Below are 23,485 nucleotides of genomic sequence, written 5' to 3'. Positions count from 1 at the left end.
GGGAGAGGGGACCACCCACACTTGGCAGGTGTCAACTTATGCCGGCTCCTTCGTCCAGGACAGGAAGGGGGTTGGGATGGGTGGGAGAGGGGACCACCCACACTTGGCAGGTGTCAACTTATGCTGGCTCCTTCGTCCAGGACAGGAAGGGGGTTGGGATGGGTGGGAGAGGGGACCACCCACACTTGGCAAGTGCAAGCAAGGCTAGCTCTGGAACTGGCCAAATTCGCCAATTGCAAATTTTGAAAGCAGTTGGCAAAATAATTTTATGTAATAATTGACATTTTAAAGAAAATAACTGTTGATTTCTGCAATTTTTAAAGTTTAATAAACAATTTGGTGAAATGTTTTTACTCACCCAGAGCTAGCCCTGGCAAGAGAGCACAAGCAGCCCGACCAGGGTTGGTAGTGGGCGAGGGTAATGTACTTGCATTCAACTGTGATGTACATATAATTTTATAAAGCTTTATATATTGTAGTTCATGGTTGAACAAATCCACTATCTTTTGGTCCCGGCAGGTGAATATTTGGTCTGAGCTAGTGGAAATTGTCAGCTTATTATGGTAATACATAGGGCACTAGCCAAAGTTTCTGTATGCCACGGCTAGTGACTTTTTTAAACATTTGTCAAACACTGTAGCAAGCCCCATTCTTATAACACTTTCAAGTGTTGACTCAGGTCTTTAATAATGTCTTGAGACTTTCACATAATTATAGCAACACATACCAGTTGCATTCATATGATGTCATAACAGAGATTTATAAACATGGGTCTTGGTTTTTTTTTTTGCAATGGCCATCTATATACCAAGACCATATGGCTATACGTTCTTGCTCAGTGGTTAAATACTTAAAGGTGGATCAATTACTTCTGGTGGACCTTTTGGGTTATTTGCCATTTTGTATACCATGACTGGTTTATAAAAAGACAGTGGCATGTGCTATCTTGTGTTAAGGAAAGTACATATATAAAAGATCAATTTTTGTTAATTAGTAATCAGAATAGCCATGTGGAGATAACAGGATGTTGCTTTACTTCTGTCGATCAAGTGACATAATTACTACTGGTTACAAAAGTTAAAGTTTGTTTTGTTTAATAACACTACTAAGGCACATTGATTAAGTAATCATTGGCTGAGGGATGTCAAGACATTTATTAATTGTGATACATGGCCTTCATAAGAAACCTGCTACAGTATTCCAGCAGCAGCAAGGGATCTTTTATATATAAGCAATTCTACCTACATATTATGTGTGTCATGAAATAAACATTTCCTTTTTGATATCTGTGTGTACAATTCTAATCATATTATATATACTGATGGAAAGAAATAAGGGAACACATGGTATTTGAGACCAAATGTAATTCACTGCTGTTGTAGGTATAAAATACACAGATATATTGTGGTACTGCATGTCAGTACTGTGGGGTTGACGTCCAGTAACACGGTTAATTTCCTGATACTTGTGGACGAGGATTTTGGTTGTAGTCAACATTTGATGTTACTACTCGTGTGTTCCTTTATTTATTTCCATCAGTATATATTGCAGTAATGTTAATCCAGTCCTATTGTCATTCTTTAATCAGTATGATTTTGAACTGGACCGTGTATCATTTTGTCAGGTTTGCCGCTAAAGTGAAATTACCACAGCATTTACCCCAGTACCCTGTCAGCAGCCATCTGAGGAACTGTGTTTTGGACCAAGAGGAGCTAACACAGATAGCACCCTACCTGGCAGAGGTGAGAAACTTTAGAAACTATTTTGGTGCAGGTTTTTTTTGTTTTTTTGTTTTTTTAAGTCTTCAGTTGCCACAGGGCTCAAACTTAAAGACGGCACAGAAGGCAATTGCCGTCATTGAGATATAAATTGCTGTAGGTAGAGATCATCACCAATGGCACTTTTGTGCCGTCAGTAATTAAAGCTCCTCAACAGTGGCAAAAATGTATACACCTGGTGTACATAATATGTCAATATTTTAATATTTTCACATTTCACTCTACATACAGCAAAATAACTTTAAAATTTTTTTGTCATAGGCAGGCTCAAAATTGCCGTCAGTGGACAGTTTCACCCATAGCAATTCATTTAAAAATTGCTGTTGGAGACAAATTCTTAAGTTTGAGCCCTGTTGCCATAATGGGCGAAAATATTAAATTCTTTGGATGCCATCTTTGATGACACAATTTTTATAAGGTAGTTGTGCACTTAAGGTGATCTTAGCATTAGGATCGCTTCATGGAAAGGGGCTCAGAAGTCTTAAGTTGAATGAACTGAAATGTGATTAGTTGTCATCTCTCATTTTAAGTAGCGTATTCATTTCATTCATTTATACTTATTTTTCATATTTATATCCAGTTAGCTATCTGGGCTGTCTGTCCAGGACAGAGGGTTAGTGGTAAGTTAGTGAGAGAGAAGTAGGTATAGTGGTCTTACACCTACCTATTGAGTTGTTAAAACTTGCTCTGGGTAGGAGCCGGTACCGGTTTATGAACGTTATGTATTTCTAAAACATTTAAGTGACTATATGTGAGTAAAAATTATAAAAGTGTACCCACTCAACATGTTTTTTGTCAAAAATTAATCCAGTAGTCTTAACGGTTAATTGCAGGGTTGTCTTCGTAAAGGACAAAAAATTCTGTCAGTCCCTTGAGTTATGTCCCTTTTCTCTGAGTACCATTACTTGGCTTCATTTGGTATCTGTCTGTTTTTATAGAATCTTTGCTTGGCTAACTACATCCAGCGTTTCTCCACATTGCTACATCTTGAAGAAATCCAACAAGACATCAACATCCAGGAATTTGATATGAACCGGGTAGGTTTGCTGTCAGTCTGAATTTTTGGTGTGCACAAATTGCAAGAAATGCAATTATTTTATTATCAGTATCAGATGTGTTGATAACCAGTTTGAAATTAGTTAACTAACTTTCATAAAAGAAAAAAACCCTAAATTTTAAACTCAAAACTCATTTTTTTCATATACATATTAGATAAACCAAATGTTTGTATTTAACTAGTAAAAGTTTGATTTAAGAAAAAAAAAGTTTTATGGAAAGCCCTGTGATATGTATGAGATATTTAAAATTGTAAATGTAGGCATGTCTAAGTACCTGTGGTTTATATATATGGTTTTTAATAATATGTTATTGTAGGTGTGTCTGAGACCGTGCGGTCAATACTTGGCCCTGCTTGTTCCGGGTCTGGCCGAGGGTCGACCGTCCGTCATGATGGGTGACAAAATTCTTCTCTCATGTCCAGTTGACCCGGGCGGTCCCAGATACGAGGGGTTCGTTCATGAGGTGAGTTCTCTCTCGTTATGCATTGTACTTTACAGGTTAACTTATTAATATTATTATTATTAAATTAAATTGTTAACTGTGGGCTACATGGTTTATATGATTGTGTTTTAAAGGTTAACATGATGTTTTGCCATCTGTAAAATACATCAACGTTCATTATATCACTTACTTATATATTAATTTTGAAAACTCAAACTCCCGAAACTCGAACTATTTCCTCATCCCCTTCAAGATCGAGTTAAATCGAAGTTTGACAGTATATGGTTTAAATCTATTTTAGTATATAGTTTGAAGTTCTAATAACAAGTAAAAAGTGTTATTCCTACTTGTGTTCCAAACATTATTCAAAAACAAGAATAACATTGTTCATATGTGACTTTATTCTAGATCATTTTCAGTGTACATTTTACAGCTGCCAATGGGGTAAATCACACAAATTAAGTCACTATTCAAGGGAGTTAACTCAATGGGTTTTTTCCTTATGAAAAGCAATTTTAATTAATGATTTTCAATAATGTTTATATAAATGAAATAGCCTTTATATGAAAGCATATTACGTAATGTCATCTCCTGAATTTTGACTACAACTTGGCAAACAAATTTTTTGTCTGGTTTTAATTTTACTCTACTTATATATATTCAGGGTTTCTGCCAGAGGATAAAACGGATGTTGAAGATTTTTTTTTAAGTTAACCTTTTGACAAAATTAATTACTCTTATTATTACTGTATGATTTTCTTAATCCTAACCCTAAATTTAACCCATTTTCTTTCTGGGAGAGGTCTCCCATGTTGACTGGTTGCATTCAGTTCCATAGATCGGCCTCGGTGGCGTCGTGGCAGGCCATCGGTCTACAGGCTGGTAGGTACTGGGTTCGGATCCCAGTCGAGGCATGGGATTTTTAATCCAGATACCGACTCCAAACCCTGAGTGAGTGCTCCGCAAGGCTCAATGGGTAGGTGTAAACCACTTGCATCGACCAGTGATCCATAACTGGTTCAACAAAGGCCATGGTTTGTGCTATCCTGCCTGTGGGAAGAGCAAATAAAAGATCCCTTGCTGCTAATCGGAAGAGTAGCCCATGTAGTGGCGACAGCGGGTTTCCTCTCCAAATCTGTGTGGTCCTTAACCATATGTCTGACGCCATATAACCGTAAATAAAATGTGTTGAGTGCGTCGTTAAATAAAACATTTCTTTCTTTTCAGTTCCATAGCGCCATACCCAAAATTTCCTTTCTGGCAGAAACATTGTATAAAGATAACCTTTAACCCTTTTAAAGGGAATAAAGATACCAGGAAAAATGTGTATAGCAGCAGTGGATTTAATCTGCTATCTAGACAAAATGTCAAATTACCCATATGTTAAATACTGAATGGTCATAGTTTAAATTATGATGTGGTACCATACGAAATTTCTGAAATACGTTTGGAAATACATGTAGTATCAGAAATTCCAAATGTTTCTGATGATACTTACACAAATGAGATTAGTTTGTTATGAATAAATTGTAATATATTTGCCATGTAATTTAATGTATGTTGCATTCACTGAGGTAAGTTATTAGGTTATCGAAGTACCACCATAATGTTACACAAGTTGTAAATAATACCTCTTTATTGTAAGTTTAGAACAACACAAATCCACATCATTTAAACTGTTTTATTTAAAGTTCTTTTTTATTGCCAATTTTTATTTTATTTATTTTTGTAATATGAATAATGGTATTTATCCATTTATAAAATATTATGTAAACCCTGTACTTAATAAATATTATTTGAAGCATACTAAAGCCTCTTTGATTAAATATTTAAGGTGACTACCAATGAGGTGCTGCTCAAGTTTAACGCTGACTTTCACTCTCGCTACAATGGAGAGGACTACAATGTACAGTTTACATCGACCAGGTTTCTTCTCTTGTTGTTGTCTTGATAAATATATACTGACATCCAAAAGAAACTTTACACGTATACAATTTGAATAATTTGATAAATATTGTTTGTGAATCGAAAAGAACCAATTTAGAAACCACCTTACAAACACTTTGCATGTATCACGAAGTGCATTGTCTCATTTAGATGTTGAACTTCATGATACTTTCATATCCCACTATACTGTTTATTTCTTTCTATAATACAATTTCAAGCCTTGTAAAGTTTCTTTTGGACGTCAGTATATATATAATTAATATGAAAGTCAAATATTTCGTTCCTCTCTTAGTCCCAGTAAGTTTGATACATATAAAGATTTGATATTCGGTCACATTACATTATGCTTTTGGCTGATCTGTCAGTTTTTGTGATATTTTAGTGATTATGAAAGCAAAAGTTACTACTATAAAGATAAATGTGCAATACATGAGCGTTTATTTGACATATTCACAAGCATACAAAGCATATTGATTTATATTATTATTTAATTGTTTTGTTACCCTCCTCCTAAACACAAAATAGTTTATTTTGCAAAGGATATTGTTATCTTTTTTGGGGTGGTGTGTGTGTGTGTGTGTAAAACCTGTTTGTATACTTATAATTGTGAGTGCCAACTTAATGCATTAAGAAATCTTTAACTGTGTACCTGAACTGTTTGAGTGTATTTTAATATTGACTGCTGTAATATTTGTATTTGTAAGGACTCCTCTTCGAAGATGTCATCAGGCTGTCAGACTAGCTGTTCAACACTTAAAAGATACTGGTAGGTACAGGTAGAATTTTGGAAAACTTTCAATGCAAGATTGCTATTGATTTTTAAAATTATTTTGCTATTTATTAAAAAAAAAAAAAAATGTTTTATTTAACGACGCACTCAACACATTTTATTTACGGTTATATGGCATTGACATATGGTTAAGGACCACACAGATTTGGAGAGAAAACCCGCTGTCGCCACTACATGTTGCCCATTATTAAATGCATCTCACTGTATTTGAAGCAAATATTGTAATGTAAAAACAATTGTATAATGTACAAAATATAGATATGAAGTGAACTTACAGTAAGATATATTTATTTAGTTTGAAGTCAAATTGATGATGTTGGAAATTGTTTGCTGTTGTTTCATAAGCATTCATATAACTTCCAGTTTTGTAGTCTTACATGTTCATTATATTCTGTAAAAATGTTTAAGAATTATGTACAAAAGGATTTAAAGTCGGCCTTTGTTGATGATCAAAGCGTATGGTGTAAAAAACTAAGATGCAGTACTAGAAGACATATTGAGTTCAAATCAAGACTTAAGAGTTTGTTTCCAAGTAACGTCAATTAAATCCCATCTCAGGCGTGAAAATATGAGAGAACATTTTCCATTTTCAAACTAGATACTTTAGAAGAACATGATAAAATTTAAAAAATTTATGTTATATACATATTGTATATCATAATGTCACATTTTAGTTGATATTAATATCTATATATATATTTTTTTTTTTCCAGTTTTATTTCCATTATCACTGAATATTAAACCACCTCAGTTAGAGCTGAAGCCAGCAAGTGGTGGTATGAATGTTGTCAAACTTCCAAATTACAAAACAGCAACACAAAAGCAAAACAAAAAGCTCTCTGCTAGTTGTGGCCAGACTAATGATTCGAGTGATAGAAACTCGTCAGATTCACAGAGCAGTGAGGCCGTCTCGGGTCAGACGTCTGGGAGTCGATACATCTCGGGGGTCAACACCTGGGTTCAGGATCGCATTCCATTTATCAATCAGTGTCTGAACGATCGACAGAAAATGGCCGTCATAAAGATTCTTCTGGGACAGAGTCGACCTCTGCCATATGTGATCTTTGGTCCACCAGGTTTGTCACTGAAAACATTATTTTTTAATATATTTGTTTTATATGTTTTGGCTTCCTAATTTGTGATTGAAAATATTGATTATAATTTAAAGATTTTTTGCTTTCATTGCAAACTTTTGCATACATGTTACATTATATATAGTTAGTAGACTATAATTTTCAAGGGAAACAATCGCCTTCATTTCTCATCACATCTGCATCTTGCACTTGGGACACACCCTCCTCTGAAAAACAAGTTCTTAAAATGAATCTGTCAACTGTCTTGATTAAATTAATATTTCTAGATTTTTTAAAATGTTATAGACTATTAGGTTCCTGACATTTTAGGATCAAGATATTGTGGTAGGTAAATAACAGTTAGTTGGAAACATTACTTTTTATTTGTTACTAGCAAACAGATGTACATGTAATCGTGATAAAGACTTTAATTATTAACTATCCATACATAATATTCCAGATTTCTTCACTGTTTCAGTAAACACAGTATGAATTGAATAATGTTTTCTCTGACCTATGCAATATTTTACGTACTGCATATCCTTGTTTCAGGAACTGGTGAAACAATAACAGTGGTGGAGTCTCTTTTACAAGTGGTCACACAGTTGTCTTCTAGTCATATTGAATAATGTTTTCTCTGACCTACGCAATATTTTACGTACTGCATATTCTTATTTCAGGAACTGGTAAAACAATAACAGTGGTGGAGTCTATTTTACAAGTGTTTACACAGTTGCCTTCCAGTCGTATTGAATAATGTTTTCTCTGACCTATGCAATATTTTACGTACTGCATATCCTTATTTCAGGAACAGGTAAAACAATAACAGTGGTGGAGTCTATTTTACAAGTGTTCACACAGTTGCCTTCTAGTCGTATTCTTGCAAGCACACCCTCGAACAGTGCTGCCGATTTACTGGTGAGTATAGACACTTTTACATTACATCTTCACCTTTACTGGTAAAACCACTAACCCTAATTATAAGGCAGTGTAAAACATTTTTTGCTGTTACAACCATTTTAACATTAACTTTCACATTAGAGGCGGGATAAAGCCAAGTGGTAAAGTGCTTGCTTGATTAGCGATCGGTCTAGGATCGATCCTCATTGGTAGGCCCATTGGGCTATCTCTCGTTCCAGCTAGTGCACCACGACTGGTATATATCAAAGGTCGTGGTATGTTCTATCCTGTCTATGGGATGGTGCATATAAAAGATCTCTTGCTACTAATGGAAAATTGTAGCTAGTTTCCTCTCTAAGACTATGTCACACTTACCAAAAGTTTGACATCCAATAGACAATGATTAATAAGTAAATGTGCTTTAGTGGTGTCTTTAAACAAAACAAACTTGAACTTTGACATTACTGGTTCTGGTAATCCCGATGTTTGGAGCACTTGCATGAGGTCACAGGATCAAACCTCTTCGGTGGATCCATTCTCTGATTGGTTCTTTTGCCCCATCCTAACTAGTGCCCCACAACTAATGTATCAAATGCTGTGGTATATGCTGTCCTGTGTGTGGGAAAGTACATATGAAAGATGCCTTGCTGCTAATGAAATCCAATGACATCCAATAGCCAATGATTAATAAATAGTGTGTTCTAGCAGTGTTGTTAAACAAAACAAACTTTAAACTTCAATGGGTAGAAAACAAAACCAGCGCTATAAATTTCAAGATAGTCTGCTTTCTTTTTTTCATGGTAGGCTGAGAGGCTGGTTCAGAGTGGATTAGTGAAGACATCCGATATGGTTCGACTCAACGCCTTTCAGAGATCCGGAGAGGTATGTATAATTTTAATGTTGGGATAATGCAGAGATGAAAATACTCTGTTCTTTGATGAAAAGCTCACACTAACCCTAATTTTTTTAAGAACCTGCAAAATGTTTTCCAGACTCTTTTTTTTATCCAGTTGTCATTTTTATCCCTCTATAATAAAATGACTTAGTTTAAAAAAAAACAAAAACCCCCATATTATTGGTGATTATATTGGACAGTTCAGTGAATATTTTAACATTCCTGTAGAATCATTGTAGACCTAAATGCTAGGTGATTTCTGTGAAATAATATGAAATGAAATTATTTTAACTGGAGTATCAAAAATCACAGAATCGGCATTTACAAATTGTGCTAATGATGTGAGAAGTAATAAATCAAATTTGCTCATGATTTTGTTACCAAGTCTATAAATTTAATATAAACAGTACCTTGTTACGTTCCAGTAGTAATAGTTTATGTGGCATCGGTTTTCTTTCTCTCTCTAGACCAAGTGTCAAAATAATAATGTGTCATGTGCCAAATGTTTTGAGGTGTCATTAGTCAGTTATTCTCATCCTTTATTTGACACAGGGTTCAGTGGTAAAGCACTCCCAGTCTGTCTAGGATCGATCCCCATTGGTGGGCCCATTAGGTTATTTCTTGCTCCAGCCAGTGCACCATAACTGGTTTGTCAAAGGCCGTGGTATGTGCTATCTTGTCTATGGGATGGTGCATATAAAAGATCCCTTGCTACATGTATATGCCAAAATTACCAAATTTTTGACAGCCAATAGCCGATGATTAATTAATCAATGTGCTCTAGTAGTGTCGTTAAACAAAAGAAACTTCTTCTTGTTCCCCTCACTAAAATGTTTCCTGGATTTGTCTTTGGGGCAGTGAAAAGAAAATCAATGCAAAGTGTAGGCCTCTATAGCGTTTTGGGGGATATTAATAAAAATTAATAAATTTTTATAAGCCCTAGATTAACAACTGCATTTAAAGAATATGGCATGTCAGAGGAGACAAGTGTAGGCCTCTATAGTGGGTTTTTTTTTTATGTTAATGAAAAATTAATAAATTTGTATGTGCCTTTTTTATTTTACAGAGGTTTGACGACACTACCTGACTGGATTTAAACTAAATATATTTTGTTTTGTTTCTTACAACAGAGTATTCCTGAAAGTGTTGAATGTTATTGCTGTGATGGCACCGACCTGGCACTGACGTCGAAATACCGCATTGTGGTTTGTACGTGTGTCACTGCTGGATCCTTTTTGGCTCTCGGGTTGACTGCGGGATACTTCACACACGTCTTTGTGGACGAGGTAAAATCAGAACGAGTAGACTGTATGCAGAACTAAATAACAATGTATTGCAATCAGTAGTTTCAGTTGCTGTTTTTGTTCTCTTTCTATTCTGTTGACTTCCATGATCTCCTTTCTACCTGATCTGGCAGTTCCTCCTGTCTTTCAACTTCTTTTGGCAGCAGAGGACGTATAACCTAAACTTTCTGCATTTCCCCTTGTTAGGATGGCGGGATGTAGCCCAGTGGTACAGCACTCGCTCGGTCTGGGATCGATCCTCGTCGGTGGACCCATTGGGCTATTTCTCGTTCTAGCCAGCGCACCACGACTGGTACAAATTCATATCAAAGGTCGTGATATGTACTACCCTGTCTGTGAGATGGTGCATATAAAAGATCCCTTGCTGCTAATCGAAAAGAGTAGCCCATGAAGTGGCAACAGCAGGTTTCCTCTCTCAATATCTGTGTGGTCCTTAACCATATGTTTGATGCCATATAATCGTAAATAAAATGTGTTGAGTGCGTCGTTAAATAAAACATTTCTTTCCTTCCTTCTACCTGATCTGGCAGTTCCTCCTGTCTTTCAACTTCTTTTGGCAGCAGAGGACGTATAACCTAAACTTTCTGCATTTCCCCTTGTTAGTGTTGAGTGCGTCACTAAATAAAAAATGTCCTTCCTTCCCCTTGTTACAATGGACTGGTCGTTGGCTACAATATGCTACTCAATTTTAAATATCCTATTTCCAGTCCTGTGATCACCTCTTTCTTTTTAATTTTTTAACTTTTATTATTATTATTTTTATTTTTGTTTAAATTGTGTTTATTATCTCAGAATGGGTTTTTTTTGTAGTGTCAGGAATTCACCTCTGTTAGGTTTAGATAGTTTTTGCTTTGCTTTGACCTAAATCTAAGTCCTATCATCTGAACTTTTTGTTTCTGTTTTATTTTTCATGTTCATTTTTGCATAAACTAGTTGGGTAAGATGGTATCAGAAATGCATAATCTATAGTACATGTAACTGTCAGTTACTTCTTTTCTCTAAACTTTAATTTAAATCATGCAGATGTTTGTATTACTTGCTTCTTGATTGATGACATTTTCTGTTGTTGTTTTTTCCAGTGTGGTCAAGCTACGGAGCCAGAGTGTCTGATTCCACTGGGTTTGGTTGCTGGTGCCGATGGTCAGGTAGAAATATGTTTTTAATAAAACCATATCAAACATCAATCTCCACTGAAGACATAATTATGTATTTTGTAAATTGTATTTTTTTTAATGAATTTCTTTCTCTCAAGTGCCATCTCATTTCTTCCTACTCTGATGGTTCCTTCTGTCTTTCAAACTCTTTTCCAGTCTGGGGCGGGATGTAGCCCAGTGGTAAAGCATTTGCTTGATGCGCAGTCGGTTTGGGATCGATCCCCATCATTGGGATATTTCTCGCTCCAGCCAGTGCACCACGACTGGTATATCAAAGGCCGTGGTATGTGTTATCCTGTCTGTGGGATGGTGCATATAAAAGATCTCTTGCTGCTAATCAAAAAGAGTAGTCCATAAAGTGGCGACAGCGGGTTTCCTCTCTCATATCTGTGTGGTCGTTAACGCCATATAACCATAATTAAAATGTGTTGAGTGCGTTGTTAAATAAAACCCTTCTTTTCCATTCCATCTCCACCTTCCAGTCCTTGTCTCTTAAAACCATGGCAGGTGCTTGTCTGTTGGGGTCTGTCTGCATTGCACAACTGCAATTTCCCATTGACTTTTTCTGTGAATAAGCATTCATAGTTGTTTTTAAATAATCAGCGATCAACATTATTTTGTTTTTCTTTTGTATTGTCCAGATCATTCTTGCTGGAGACCCGCGCCAGCTGGGACCAGTGTTGATGTCGACATATGCCAAGATGTATGGTTTAGATCTGTCGTTTCTGGAGCGCATCATGACTTGTCCGCCGTACACGAGAAACCCTTCTGCTTTTGCTGACAATGGTGGATTTGATTCATTAGTGGTAGGCTTCACAGACAACATTAACTATTATGGAGTGTTCATAAGGGCAAGCAGTTGGTGACAGGATTTAACTCAGTTGGTAGAGTGCTAGGATGAGGTGCTTGGGTGGTAGGATCGAACCTCCTTGCAGGACCTGTTGGGTTATTTCCTGTTCCAACCAGTGCCCCATGACTGGAATAGATCAGTTTTATTTATCTAACGCCAGGCTCTGTGCTGATAAAATGTTTTAGAGTCTGGACTCAAGACTCTAATAGAGTCTGAGACTTTAACGTCATGGCAACACCATGCAAATTGTATGTGTGTGATGTCGTGATTAGAGATTAAGTCTGGACTCTAAAAGTTTTATAAGCACGGGCCCAGGACCTATGCTGATAAAATGTTAGTCTGGACTCAAGACTCTTAATAGAGTCTACACAACACCATGCAAATTGTATGTGTGTCATGTCATGATAAGAGATTGAGTCTAGACCCTAAACGTTTTGTAAGTACAGGCCCTGGTAGAAAAAGCCAATCTAGTGAGCAACCACAAGCAACTTTGCTTCCGCTCTCGGCTTAGTATGTTAGGTCTGATATAAACCTATGGTGTTTTGTGTCCAGGTGGTCTTCTTTTAATTATTAACAGTTATCTCTATTATTACATTACAGTTTATTTAGTGCTGTCGAATATATACAAAATGAAACGTCATGTGGAAATGCAATTGCTTTGGCATTAGTAGATCAAATACTTATTTTAGCCAACACTATTTGATGTCAGTTATTCTCATGGCTAGCTTTGGCACTCGCCAAATTTGCAAATTTTAAAAGCAACTGGCGAAATTTATTTTAATTTGGCGAAAAAATTACATGTAATTATTGACCTTTTGTTACAGAAAATATCAGCATTTCTGGTATTTTTGAAGTTTAATAAATAATTTTGGGGAAAATTTTTCTCACCCAGAGAATACGTTATGGTTTTTCTTAACTCTGCCAACTTTATGCCAGCACAGCATTGAATGGTCAGATGAAAAGCTAATCGTTTTGGTTGGAAACTTAAAGTCGGAGTGACCCATAAGATTGGCTGGCATATGTTTTGGCTGACTATATAATATGGATGTTCTTTTGGACATGTAATAATATTCACTATGTTTAGATTTCTGATGATGACTGAAGTCAGAGGTACCAGTAAGATTACACTATTCAGTTTGATTCAATCACAGTTATTGTAGTTCATCAAAGATAAAACAAGAACACAACGTTTTTCCATCACTAACTAGTAACCTAAGAAAATAAATATTTATTTTAGAATAAAGGTTTTCAATGTAAGTAGCTAATTCTTGGAAGTACAACAGATTGATTTCAATTTGTAAATGTTTTAGATTATTCTGTTTCAGGTTACGATTTAGTGGCGGGACGTAGCCCAGTGGTATAGCGCTCGCTTAATGCGCGGTCGGCGTGGGATCGATCCCCGTCAGTGGGCCCGTTGAGCTATTTTCCATTTCAGCCAGTGCACCATGACTGGTATATCAAAGGCTGTGGTATGTACTACCCTGTCTGTAGGATGGTGCATATAAAAGATCCCTTGCAGCTAATCGAAAAGAGTAGCCCATGAAGTGGCGACAGCAGGTTTCCTCCCTCAATATCTGTGTGGTTCTTAACCATATGTCTGATACCATATAACCGTAAATAAAATGTGTTGAGTGCGTCATTAAATAAAACATTTCTTTCTTCTTTCTTCTTCAGGTTACGATGTTAGCGGACAACTACCGATCCCATCCGGCCATTCTGGCTCTGCCGTCGAAGCTCTTCTATTACAGCGAGCTGAAGGAGTGTGCCGACCCCAGTCTCACTCACAGATTCTGTGGCTGGCATAAATTGCCCAGAAAAGACTTCCCCATCATTTTCCATGGAGTAAAGGTAGGTTCACCATCCACTGTGCATTTTAGGGGGTAGGGTGTGTGTCAGTGGTAGAGCAGTCATCCAAGAAGCAATGGGTCATAGGATCAGTCACCTTCCATGGACTTGGGTTTATTTCCATCCCGACCAGTGCCCCATGACTGACAAATCATGCCTTTGTTGGGGGAAGCAGGTTTCCTTCCTCTCTTTTTTTTATTAAAAAAATATTGTTTTATTTAATGACACCACTAGAGCACATTGATTTGTTAATCATAGGCTATTGGATGTCAAACATTCTGTAATTGCGACATATAGTCTTAAAGAGGAAACCGATTGGTAGCAAGGGATCTTTTATATGCACCATCCCACAGACAGAATAACACATACCACGGGCTTTGATATATCAGTCATGGTGCATTGGCTGGAGCGAGAAATAGCCCAATTGGCCCACTGATGGGGGTCGACCCTAAACCAGCCATGTATCAAGCGCTCGCTTTATCACTGGGGTACGTCCCACCCTCTCCTCTTTTTAACGCAAGTATCAAAATAACCATTACTTTTTTGTTAAAGTGTTGCTATTTAAACATGGTTATTTCGAAACATAGATACTCCTATTGAAAAGGGAACAGGATGTAGCTCGGTGGTAGGGTGCTGTAGTGTGGTATGTACTGTCCTGTCTATGGGAAAGTGCCCCTTGCTGCTTTGTCATTAGGAGGAGCCTTATGTGGTGGTAATGGATTTCCTATGTTTCTATTAGACAAATGTCAATACGATCATACGTTAGACACCAAGTAGCCGTTGTTTTCATAATATGCTGAGGTGTTGTTAAAGATTCATTTCATTTCATTTACTAAAAAAAAAGAAGTTAAAATTTGTTTTTGTTCAATGACGCCACTAGATCACATTGATTTATTAATCATCGTCCCAAATGAATTTTTGTTATGCATTTTTCCAGAAACAGAAACATATATACTACCTGTCATGGGGTACTAATCCGTATTAAGCAGTTACTTTTTTATACTTTAGTTTGTGTGACTATGCTATTTTTATAGGAGGAAATTCCTATGGTTAGGGGCTAGGTTTTAGTTGGTGTCAGTTGCATTTAGTGAGAGGTCAGGTTAAGTGTTCATAAAATGACAAAACGATCCGATTTTTCAATTTTTTTTTGTTTTTCAGGGTGAAGATGTCCGAGATGGTGGAAGTCCATCGTGGTATAATCCAATGGAAACCGTTCTGGTCGTCCAGTACCTCCAGGCCCTGTTAGAACACGGACCGTTTCACCTAGATACAGACAACATTGGCATCATAACCCCATACAGAAAACAGGTCAGCACGGTTTTAGTGCATGTAGTAAATATTTTAATTTATTTTGAAGCTTTTAAGCCATCCCATTGGCTGTTGGGATGTTCGGACTAGTCTGCTTACATAGATATGCCATTGGTTTGAGGTCAGGTTAAGGGTTATAAAAGAGAAAATTATCCACGTGCTTATATCCAATTAAGGTTCAAGCATGCTGTCCTGGGCACACACCTCAGCTATCTGGGCTGTCTGTCCAGGACAGTGGGTTAGTTGGTTAGCGGTTAGTGAGAGAGAAGAGGATGTAGTGGCCTTACACCTACCCATTGAGCACTTAGGAACTGGCTCTGGTTTGGAGCCGGTACCGGTCTGTGAACCCTGTACCTACCAGCTTACAGTTCAATGGCTTAACCACTGCACCACCGAGGCCGGTCGCAAAAATTACCAATTTGATGTTTAAATATCAGACAAAGGATCCTGACAAAAAATCCTGGCTAAATCCCCAGTTGCTCAATGTGCATTGTGGTTTATGACACCAGTAGAGCTAATTTATCAATTAATCATCGGCTGTTGGATCAGAACAGATGTGAGTAAAAACATTCATTAATGCATCAATGTGTTCATTATTTATCTTTGAAAGTAGGAAGCTGTTTGGAAAAAGTAGGTGGCAGTATCTAATGAACACAGTGAGATGCATAATTACAATTATAAGAAGTAGGTGGCAGGGACAACTTTGGTAAAATTGCCACCTTCCATCTTTTAATGTGCTAAAGCAGCTAAATGTTGATATGGGTTAATAAAACATTGCAGGTTGAGAAAATACGCCTTCTGATTGACAAGCTCAATGTACCAAGGGTCAAGGTCGGGTCGGTGGAGGAATTTCAAGGACAAGAACGTCTCGTTATCATCATTTCTACAGTAAGTACAAACACAGTGAAACCCCGTCCAGTGAACATACTGGTTGTAAGACCATGCCACTGTAAAGACCAATATGTAATTCGTTTTGTAAATGTCAGATTTTGTCATTGACATTTTATTTCATGGGGACAGGACATAGCTCAGTGGTACAGTCTTCGCCTGATGCGCAATCTTTCTAGGCTCGATCCCCATCTGTGGACCCATTGAGCTATTTCTCGTTCCAGCCAGTGCTCCACAACTGGTGTAACAAAGGCCATGGTATATACTATCCTGTCTGTGTTATGGTACATATAAAAGATCCCTTGCTGCTAATCGAAAAGAGTAGTCCATGAAGTGGTGACAGCGGGTTTCCTCCCTCAATATCTGTGTGGTCATTAACCATATGTCCGATGTTATATAACCATAAATAAAATGTGTTGATTGTGTCATTAAATAAAACATTTTCTTCCTTCCTTTTATTTCATGAGTTATGAGAACTTTGGAGGATAAAATACACCATCAAAATGTACCAAGCAATCGTCATTATTAATATAAGACTGTCAGTTTTATATTAGGATCACCCCACTATTAAGAACAATTTAAAAAGATCCTCGTATGGTCATGATAGCAGAGTTTTGCTGTCTATTAAATAGAACTTGATATATATCATATAAATATACTAGATTATTGCATGAACAGGAGTGCCATATGTAATTTATGCAGTGAGTTTGGGAATTCTTTTATTCCTCTTGCGAGAGTTGCATAAATTCTGTATTATACTTACACAAATTGGACGAGCAACCATTTTGTGTAGTGTTTGTGTCTCCAGTGAAATAGTTTTCAGTTGTCACGAACTTTATTGAGTGACAATGAGAATTGTTTCAGGAGGGACATAGACGTGGTGTGGGGTGGTGGCGAGTTTAATATCCTATTTATTACCGTAATAGATCTTAATTTGTATCACTCTAATCGTTTGGTTGGTGTTCATGTAAGATTGTAGTGCGATAATGTGATGGTATGTAACAAGATATGTTTAAACTATAAACTATGTTTTACATGTATCTATGTTCATTACTACTGTTCGATTAATGTGCTATATATATATTCACTTATGTGCAGTGTTTAACACATTAAATGATTTCATAGTAGCGATACCAACCCTGGCACTACTATATTTGTTTTCTGGGGTCAATAAACTTTATTTGAAAAAAAAAAAAAAAAAAAAAAAAAAAAAAGATATTTTTAAACATATTTGTAATAATAAATACTTCTATTTTGTGTTGTTTCTAAAACTGCTGGCTAATTGTTTGAACAACTGGTTCCAAAATATCAATATATGAATTCTTGTATATACATGTATGGGCTTATGGCCTTGCATACAATAAAAGAATTGTATTGTACACAAATGTGATAATTTATAAATCCACGAACTGTAACTTGTAACAAGTGTTAATTATGATTGTAATCACATGTTTGATGTTAATAATGTTCAACACGGTCATTTAGACTACAAGGATGCTGAATTACAATGTTTGTGTGTCTGGGTGTATGTGGTGTGTCTGTGTGTGTGTGTGTGTTTTGATGGTAAATGTGTGTGTGTGCGTTTGTGCATTCATGTACCTTTATTGTTCCAGCCAGTGCTCCACAACTGGTGTAACAAAGGCTGTGGTATGTACTATCCTATCTGTGGATCCTATAACTGTAAATGAAATGTGTTGAGTGCGTCGTTAAATAAAACATTTCCTTTCCTTTCCTTTCATGTAACTTTACATCTTGTCAGTAAATTGCTAAAATGTTGGGGGTGGGTTTAATATTATATATATACTACTCAAAAGAATTTAAGGGTCAGACGATATTTTATGAATGTCAATTATATTAGCTAGACCATAATGTCACGCATGGTATTGTTCCATTTTGACGAAAGTGGGTCTAAGCAACCCATAAATGAATTAAAATCCACTGTCATTGACACTGTCGACTAGTTCTAATGGCGAAAACATGCTTACATTTGCACGTAAATTAGGGCGAAAGCGAAAGGTCTGCTAAGTGCCCATAACTTGCTTTTTCACAAAGCGCTTCATTTGCATGCTTTGCATGTGTATTCCATGTTCCCAATGCTGAATTTCCGTATAATTGGAGCTTGCGTTCGTGTACGGTGCATACTCCAAATTCGACAATGGTACGACGTCAACTGACTATCGAAGATCGAGGTAGGGCTATTGCTTGGCTTCAGGATGGCAATACGCAAAGAAATGTTGCTCTAAGACTTGGTGTCAGTCAGAGTGTCGTTGGCCGACTGTGGCAACGGTACCAAGCAACGAATTCTGTTCGAAATCGTCCACGTTCAGGAAGACCCCCAAGCACTACAAATAGAGAGGACCGCTACATCACCAATATGGCTCTACGTCAACGCACAACCACTGCACGCCGATTACGTGACAATCTGCGGACTGCGACTGGAACTCGAGTGTCTGATCAAACCATACACAATCGTCTGAGAGCCAATAATCTACGCTGCCGTCGCCAGGCTGTTCGACCACCACTCCTACCACGTCACAGAACGGCCAGGCGTCACTGGTGCACACTTCATCTGCGGTGGCAACGTGTTCAGTGGGGTCGAGTGATGTTCACTGATGAGTCCAGGTTTAGTCTCCAGTTCAACGACGGTCGGGTTCGTGTCTACAGACGTCCTGGGGAGCGCTTCGCTGACGTTAACTTTAGACAACGTCATCGGTTCAGTGGTGGCAGCGTCATGGTGTGGGGCGGCATCTCTATCCACCACAGGACCCCCCTCTATGTGGTGGATGGCAATCTGAATGGAATCCGCTAGCTGAATGAGATTATCCGGCCGTTGGTTCTCCCAGGCCTTCAGCAGATTGGCGGCGGGGCAGTTCTGCAGGATGACAATGCCAGACCCCACCGCACCAGGGTGGTAACGGACTTTCTCAGACAACAAGGTATCGCCAGGATGGATTGGCCAGCATATTCGCCTGACTTGGCCCCAATAGAGACGCCTGGGACGAATTAGGCAGGAGAGTTCGGGATAACCATGCCCCTCCGGCCAACCTTCATGATCTGGGTCAACTTCTTATGGCAGAGTGGCAGGCCATTCCCCAAGAGTTCTTCAGACGTCTGATCAACAGCATGAGGCAACGATGTGTCGAGTGTATTCGCGCCAGGGGTGGATTCACACACTATTAAACGAATGTTCTAATGTGTAAAATCCATATTTGACAACCTTCAACTTTGACAGCATGTCATGTGACTTTCTTGTATACAGTGACGTTTATTTGTGGGTTTTTGTAAATATGGAACAATAAATTTAATTTTTGGTGTAGTTTACATCATCAATCTAATACACTCTGAAACATATTTGGTTATAAATTTTTGACCCTTAAATTCTTTTGAGTAGTATATATTTTTATTCATAATTGTTTTGTGTCTAATAGTTTGTTCATGTTTCGTCCAGGTTCGCTCGTCCCCCAAGCTGATGGGGTTCGACCTGCGTCACACTCTGGGTTTCCTCTCCAATGCCAAGCGCTTCAACGTGTCCATCACACGAGCTCAGGCTCTTCTGCTCGTTATTGGAGATCCACACACACTGGCTCAGGTAAACATCATTCATCCATTCATTCATCCATTCATTCATCCATTCATTCATCCATTCATTCATTCATTCATCCATTCATTCATCCATTCATTCATTCATTCATTCATTCATTCATTCATTCATCAATCCATCCATCCATCCATCCATCCATTCATTCATCCATTCATTCATCCATCCATCCATCCATCCATCCATCCATCCATCCATTCATTCATCCATTCATTCATCCATTCATTCATTCATTCATTCATTCATTCATTCATTCATCAATCCATCCATCCATCCATCCATCCATCCATCCATTCATTCATTCATCAATCCATCCATCCATCCATCCATTCATTCATTCATCAATCCATCCATCCATTCATTCATTCATCCATTCATTCATTCATTCATTCATTCATTCATCAATCCATCCATCCGTCCATCCATCCATCCATTCATTCATTCATCAATCCATCCATCCATTCATTCATTCATTCATTCATTCATCCATCAATCTATTCATCCATTCATTCATTCATATATCCATTTGTCTATTCATTAATACATTCACTGGAAAGAAATATATTTTGTAACTTAAAAGTCTTAGAATCGTATATCAAATTTGTTTTTCATGTTAATTCTTCTGCTTCTTTTTTCTTTTCTGCATTTTTTCAATTACTAATCATAAATTTTGTGTTGGCTAATAACCAACTCAACTTTTATGTTAAAATGGCCATTTTCCAAGTTCATAGATACATGTTTGTTAGTATATAGCATTTAATTATTTCTTATTCATCAAGTTAATGACTATGAAGGCCTCATGGAGACTGACCTTTCATCCTTTGTAGTAAGGGATTATATAACGAGTATGTAACAGAGAAATACTATGAAATATAACATCTACTAAAGGCACTGACCCTAGCCATATGGCAGCTATTAACAGCTTTTTTATTGTCGAGTAACACATTCCTTACAACCTTTTGCTTAAATAAACAAAATGCTCAAAATGCATATTATGTGAAACAGAAAATGTATTTACGTCAAGAACATCGAGTCATTGATTTTAATCATTAATGCATGCATTAGTTGGTAAACATTGAAAAACTAAATCTGTGATGACGAGTTGTAAAATTAAGATTATGTTAATTGTACTGGGCTACTTTAGGAAAACTGTTAAAAAAAAATGTAAGCAAAATTGCATTCATGACTGAAAAACCAAAACAAAAATGGGATTCAGAATGTGTGTGAGGGTGGTTTGAGGGGTTTTTTTCTGTTTTTTTCTTCTTCTGTTTTTTTCTTTTAATCTGATTAACTTGTCTCTTAAAATACATTATATGTTTAGGATACATACTGGATGGAATTGATAAAATACTGTGCTGACAATGGTGCCTACGTAGGCTGCGATTTACCCACATTGGAAAAAGAAAAGAGTGAGGAGGACTGCAAGAACAGTACAGAACAGGACGCTTCATGTAGACAAACTGATGACGAAAAGTCAAATATGGTGAAAAACAAGCATCCCCATGTCTCCGATGCTAGTGAAAATATGAACCACCTGTCGAATCCTGGTGATGCTGGGAATACAGAAAACGATGAAAAGCAGAACACAGCAAAAGATCATCATACAACTGTACTAAATACTGGTGAAAATATGAACAGCTTGTCAAGTCCTGGTTATGTTGGGAATACAGAAAGTGATGAAAAGCAGAACACAGCAGAAGATCATCATACAGCTGTACTAAACACTGGTGAAAATATGAACAGCTTGTTAAATTCTGTGCCCAATACTGGTGGTAATACAGACAGCTTGTTGTGTTCTGGAGACCACGTGAATACAGAAAATTATAACACTTTACACACTTCAGCCACTGAGCATGGGAATGGCGCAGGAATAGAAGGTTTGGATCTCTTAAATAACGACGTTTTAAATAAAATCCGACAAGCCAGTGTTCTAGAAGCCAAGCTGAGAGGCGAGAGTTTCAGTGTGACGAATTCAGGTGATGGCAGCATGGGGGTTGTGTCAAAGGTTGAATTGGAAGATATTTTGTCGCTTGGTTCGCTGAATGGTGGAAGTCGTCGGGTACCGAGTGACGCAGTGTGGTGTTCAGACATTGAACATGTTTTACAGAATGGCAGCAATAGTTTTGAAAGTACTTGAGATGCAAGATATGATAATGAGTGTACACAAACATGCATGCACATATGCATAGACACAGACACAGACACACATGATCGAACATGCACACACACAGACACATATATACATACACAGACAGATAAAAATACAGACACATACACACAAAATGGAATATGCACATGGACTCAAACACACACACCACACAAATATGTGTATCTCGCACACACGCACACCATATTTACCTAAGTGCACATTGCATCATACACACATGCATACACACACACACACACACACACACACACACACACACACACAAACATGCACATACACACACACACATGAACATGCACGCACAAACACACGCACTCACAGCTCTTAGCAAACCAGCTAGTAGGAGAAGAAAAACTATTGTCTGTGATTATTTGACTTTCTAATATTTACATGATTGTATTAATGAGCCAGTGTAAATAAGGAAGTGGGCGTATACATCGGTGATACAGCTTCTGATCACAGTGCTAAGGGTTGAAGGATCTATTCACTTCAATAGACTCATGACATTCTAAACGGTGCTCCACAGCTTGTACATGTCCATCAATAGCCGTGCTGTGCAGAGCACAATAGTCACACGAACCATCCTGTTTGTGTGCTGGTTACGCAACTTCTGATTGACATGAACCATCAGTTGGTTTACCGGTGAATTATTATGTTCTGAAATTTAAAGTTTGGTTTGTTTAACGACACTGCTAGATACATAATTCATTAATCATTGGCTGTTTATCAAAATTAAGTTTTCCACCCAATAGCCAATGTATTTTTTCGTGCTGGGAATTCGTTAAACATCGATTCTATTTCTAAAATTAAGAGCCACAAACTTATTAGAATCACCATATTTTATTCATGCAATCCAGGGGCGGGACGTAGGCCAGTGGTACAGCGCTGATCCCCATCGGTGGGCCCATTGGGTTACCTGCATTTCTCGTTCCAGCCAGTGCGCCACGACTGGTATATCAAAGGCTGTGGTATGCACTACCCTGTCTGTGGGATGGTACGTATAAAAGATCCCTTGCTGCTTATCAAAAAGAGTAGCCCATGAAGAGGCAACAGCAGGTTTCCTCACTCAATATCTGTGTGGTCCTTAACCATATGTTTGATGCCATATAACCGTAAATAAAATATGTGGAGTGCATCATTAAGTAAAACACTTTATCATATAATATCAAAGTATGTGATATTTTTTAGATCACATACTTTAAGAATTTGATAACTTTGCAAATTAGATGTAAATTAGTCAAGGTCTCGGCACTAGGTTTATTGATATTTAAGCAAACATACTTGAGTGGCAATCCATGATTGACGTATGCATTCACAGTCATCAAATAAAAACATTTTAATGGCAATTTGACACTGAAAGCTGTCCAGCGTTCAGAAAACAAAAAACGCTAGGCATAACTTTATTTTGATGTAAGGACATCCAAAATGACGTCATTCGAGATTGATGTCATTTCCATTCAAAAATACACTGTGCCACATATTTTTACA

The 23,485-nt window shown here is 37.4% G+C and overlaps 1 protein-coding gene across 1 annotated transcript in view; it reads left to right on the top strand.

Moving 5' to 3' along the window:
- Positions 1-22,966, top strand: part of LOC121368075 (RNA helicase Mov10l1-like) — a 30,852-nt gene extending 7,886 nt beyond the window's left edge. Inside the window, exons 4-19 of the mRNA XM_041492606.1 lie at positions 1,625-1,742; positions 2,717-2,815; positions 3,153-3,299; positions 5,113-5,204; positions 5,930-5,991; positions 6,729-7,091; positions 7,897-8,006; positions 8,793-8,870; positions 10,014-10,169; positions 11,267-11,332; positions 11,983-12,147; positions 13,866-14,039; positions 15,195-15,344; positions 16,125-16,232; positions 19,681-19,821; positions 21,152-22,966. Of these exons, the coding sequence (XP_041348540.1) occupies positions 1,625-1,742; positions 2,717-2,815; positions 3,153-3,299; positions 5,113-5,204; positions 5,930-5,991; positions 6,729-7,091; positions 7,897-8,006; positions 8,793-8,870; positions 10,014-10,169; positions 11,267-11,332; positions 11,983-12,147; positions 13,866-14,039; positions 15,195-15,344; positions 16,125-16,232; positions 19,681-19,821; positions 21,152-21,967 (2,845 nt within the window). The 3' untranslated portion in view covers positions 21,968-22,966. The remainder of the gene's footprint in view (positions 1-1,624; positions 1,743-2,716; positions 2,816-3,152; positions 3,300-5,112; positions 5,205-5,929; positions 5,992-6,728; positions 7,092-7,896; positions 8,007-8,792; positions 8,871-10,013; positions 10,170-11,266; positions 11,333-11,982; positions 12,148-13,865; positions 14,040-15,194; positions 15,345-16,124; positions 16,233-19,680; positions 19,822-21,151) is intronic.
- The last annotated feature ends 519 nt before the right edge of the window (positions 22,967-23,485 follow it).

The sequence above is a fragment of the Gigantopelta aegis genome, chromosome 3, assembly GCF_016097555.1.
Source record: "Gigantopelta aegis isolate Gae_Host chromosome 3, Gae_host_genome, whole genome shotgun sequence".
NCBI classification, from domain to species: domain Eukaryota; kingdom Metazoa; phylum Mollusca; class Gastropoda; order Neomphalida; family Peltospiridae; genus Gigantopelta; species Gigantopelta aegis.
Note: the sequence above shows the minus strand (reverse complement) of the source record. Positions and strands in the feature narration are given on the sequence as shown.